This window comes from Papaver somniferum, chromosome 7, assembly GCF_003573695.1.
Source record: "Papaver somniferum cultivar HN1 chromosome 7, ASM357369v1, whole genome shotgun sequence".
In the NCBI taxonomy this organism is placed as follows: Eukaryota; Viridiplantae; Streptophyta; class Magnoliopsida; order Ranunculales; family Papaveraceae; genus Papaver; species Papaver somniferum.
In genome coordinates, this window is record NC_039364.1 from 84,842,830 (window position 1) to 84,845,222 (window position 2,393).

Consider the following 2,393-nt stretch of genomic DNA (forward strand, 5'->3'; position numbering starts at 1 on the left):
ACCTCCCATAAACCCCCTCTTCTCCTTGGGAGTACTTTCTGTGATTATGGCTAGTTCCTCCTTCCCATGTTTCACCCATCAACAATATTCTTATGTGATTTGTTAATGTCCAAAGAAATCCTTGATTGTTAAAGAATAAGCAGTGTGAATCGGTGCGATTGACTCGGCGATTAAATCGGAGAGCAACTCAGTAATAAATTTTCAGTTTTCTCGTAACTCGATCTCATTAATATTGATAGTAATCCTTTTTTCCTGATGATTGAAGTTAATCAATATGGTTGATCTGTTTTTTAAATTCTAAATCATGTCTGAAAACTTTGGGAATCATTTGGTAGGTAATTCTGAAGATACTTGTGACTCTGAAAGAATCGATTTTAGGGTTCCAAATATGAATTCTGCAGAAGAGAACTCTCGTTCTTTCTTTATCCCTGATGAAGTTATTAATGAATGTCTGGATGAATGGAAATTCAGTCTAATCGGAAGATTGGATCTGGTCAAACTTAAGATGAATAATGTTTCTGAAGCTTTACTCAAACAATGTCAGCTCAAAGGTAAGGTTCAGTTTATTCCTTTAGGCAAAGGTTTCTTTATAATTAAACTTGATAATTTGGAAGATAGAAATCATATCTGGCAAGGATTTTGGAAAGTTGATGCACAAATTTTGAGTATTAGGGCTTGGGAACCAAATTTTAATCCTGCAGCTCAAAAAACTACTTCTGCTTATGTGTGGGTTATCTTTCCTGGGTTAAGTATTGAATACTGGAAGGAAAGCATTCTAATGCAAATGGGTAGTATTCTTGGAAGAGCAATTAAAGTTGATAAAATTACTCTAAAAAGAATAGTGGGTTATTATGCTTGTGTTTTAGTAGAAATAGATATCTCTAAATCCATTCCAAATTCTATTTGGGTTAATTCTAAATATGGTAAATTTGAACAGCCAATTCAAGTACCAAATAAACCAAAGTTTTGTAGCCACTGCAAGTCTCTAGGCCACTTTGTTATTGAGTGTAGAACTAAAAGAAAAGAGAATGCTCGAACTACTTCTGCTGATGGGTTTATTTCTAAGCCAAAAAAACAATGGAAGCCAAAAAAGTTACAATCTCAACAAATAGGTTTTGATATTTGTGGTTCTACTCCTTCTGAGACCAAAAAGGACAGAGTTTCAATTAATACTTCTTCTGCTTCAACTTCAGCTCATCAAGATGTATCTTCTGGGAGATTTCATTTATTGTAAGACAATACTACTGAATACAATGGTGATTTTCCTCCGCTTCCTACATTAGAATCTCAAAAACATATTGGTGAATCTAGTGGGGTAGTCAAAGAGATACACTGTTCTGACATTAATGTTCAAGTCACAATTACTGCATCTCAAACGGACCAGCCTATCATCACTGAAGACTCTAGTGACTCAAGTTCTAAAGATGGTGAAATTAAAGAGGTTAGTAATTCAGACTTACTTCTTAGTAATACACTTACTCCTCATGTTATCATTTTGAGAAATGATCCTACTAGTCCTAAAATAGTTACAAAGAAAATTATTACTGAAAAGAAAAAGGCTCCAGCAAAAGCCTACTAAGCCTGCTCCTGTAACTAGGAAAACTAGCAAAGAAAGGGTTTTGTCTTCTAAGGGGAATTCTCCCCAAAAGCCTCAATGAGGACAATTTTTTGGAATCTAAGATCAGAGCAATTCTCAAAATGATTGAAACTTTTCATGACTTTCGTCACTAGGTGAAGATAAACTTGATTAAAGCGAAACGCTTTACCAACACACGATTTCGAGATAAAAGATAAGCAATGAATGCTCAACTCGAAATGTCAAATGTGTATGATCTAGTCTATATAGCATACGACTTTTGTCTTATAAGAAGTAGGAGATAGAATAGATAGACTTTTGAGTGATAGATAAGTTCAAGTCTCCACATACCTTTTTGTTGATGAAGTTCCACGGTTCCTTGTATAGATCTTCGTCGTTGTATGATGAATCGCCATGAAGTCCTTGAGCTCAACTACACTTTTCTATCCTAGTCCGAGACTTAGCTATGTAGGATAGAAATCAAGACTCATAGTTTTGATCACTAACATTGATAAACATGCTTGAGATAGCAACGCATGCGAGGTCGACCGAGCTATGCTCTAACAATCTCCCCTTTTGTCAATTTTAGTGACAAAACTATTAGTACGTATGGAATACAAAAAAGATAAACTTTAGTGGCTTCTATTCCATAGTCTAATCTTCAACGTTCCCTGAAATCTTCGTCATTCCAAGTACTCCAATGATCCCAAAGGTTGTAAGTTTAGCATCACCGTTGTTGAAGATCTGTATCTATAACAATGAGAGAAACCGAGATTCTCGATCATTATTATACAGTGTCATAGTATTAGTATTATGT

General features: G+C 35.0%; 1 protein-coding gene across 1 annotated transcript; it reads left to right on the forward strand.

Annotated features, from left to right (window-relative positions):
- Positions 1 to 304: 304 nt before the first annotated feature.
- Positions 305 to 1,579, forward strand: LOC113294860. Its single transcript, XM_026543238.1, has 2 exons — positions 305 to 1,230; positions 1,312 to 1,579. The coding sequence occupies exons 1-2, from the start codon at positions 305 to 307 to the stop codon at positions 1,577 to 1,579; spliced, it is 1,194 nt and encodes a 397-aa protein (XP_026399023.1).
- The last annotated feature ends 814 nt before the right edge of the window (positions 1,580 to 2,393 follow it).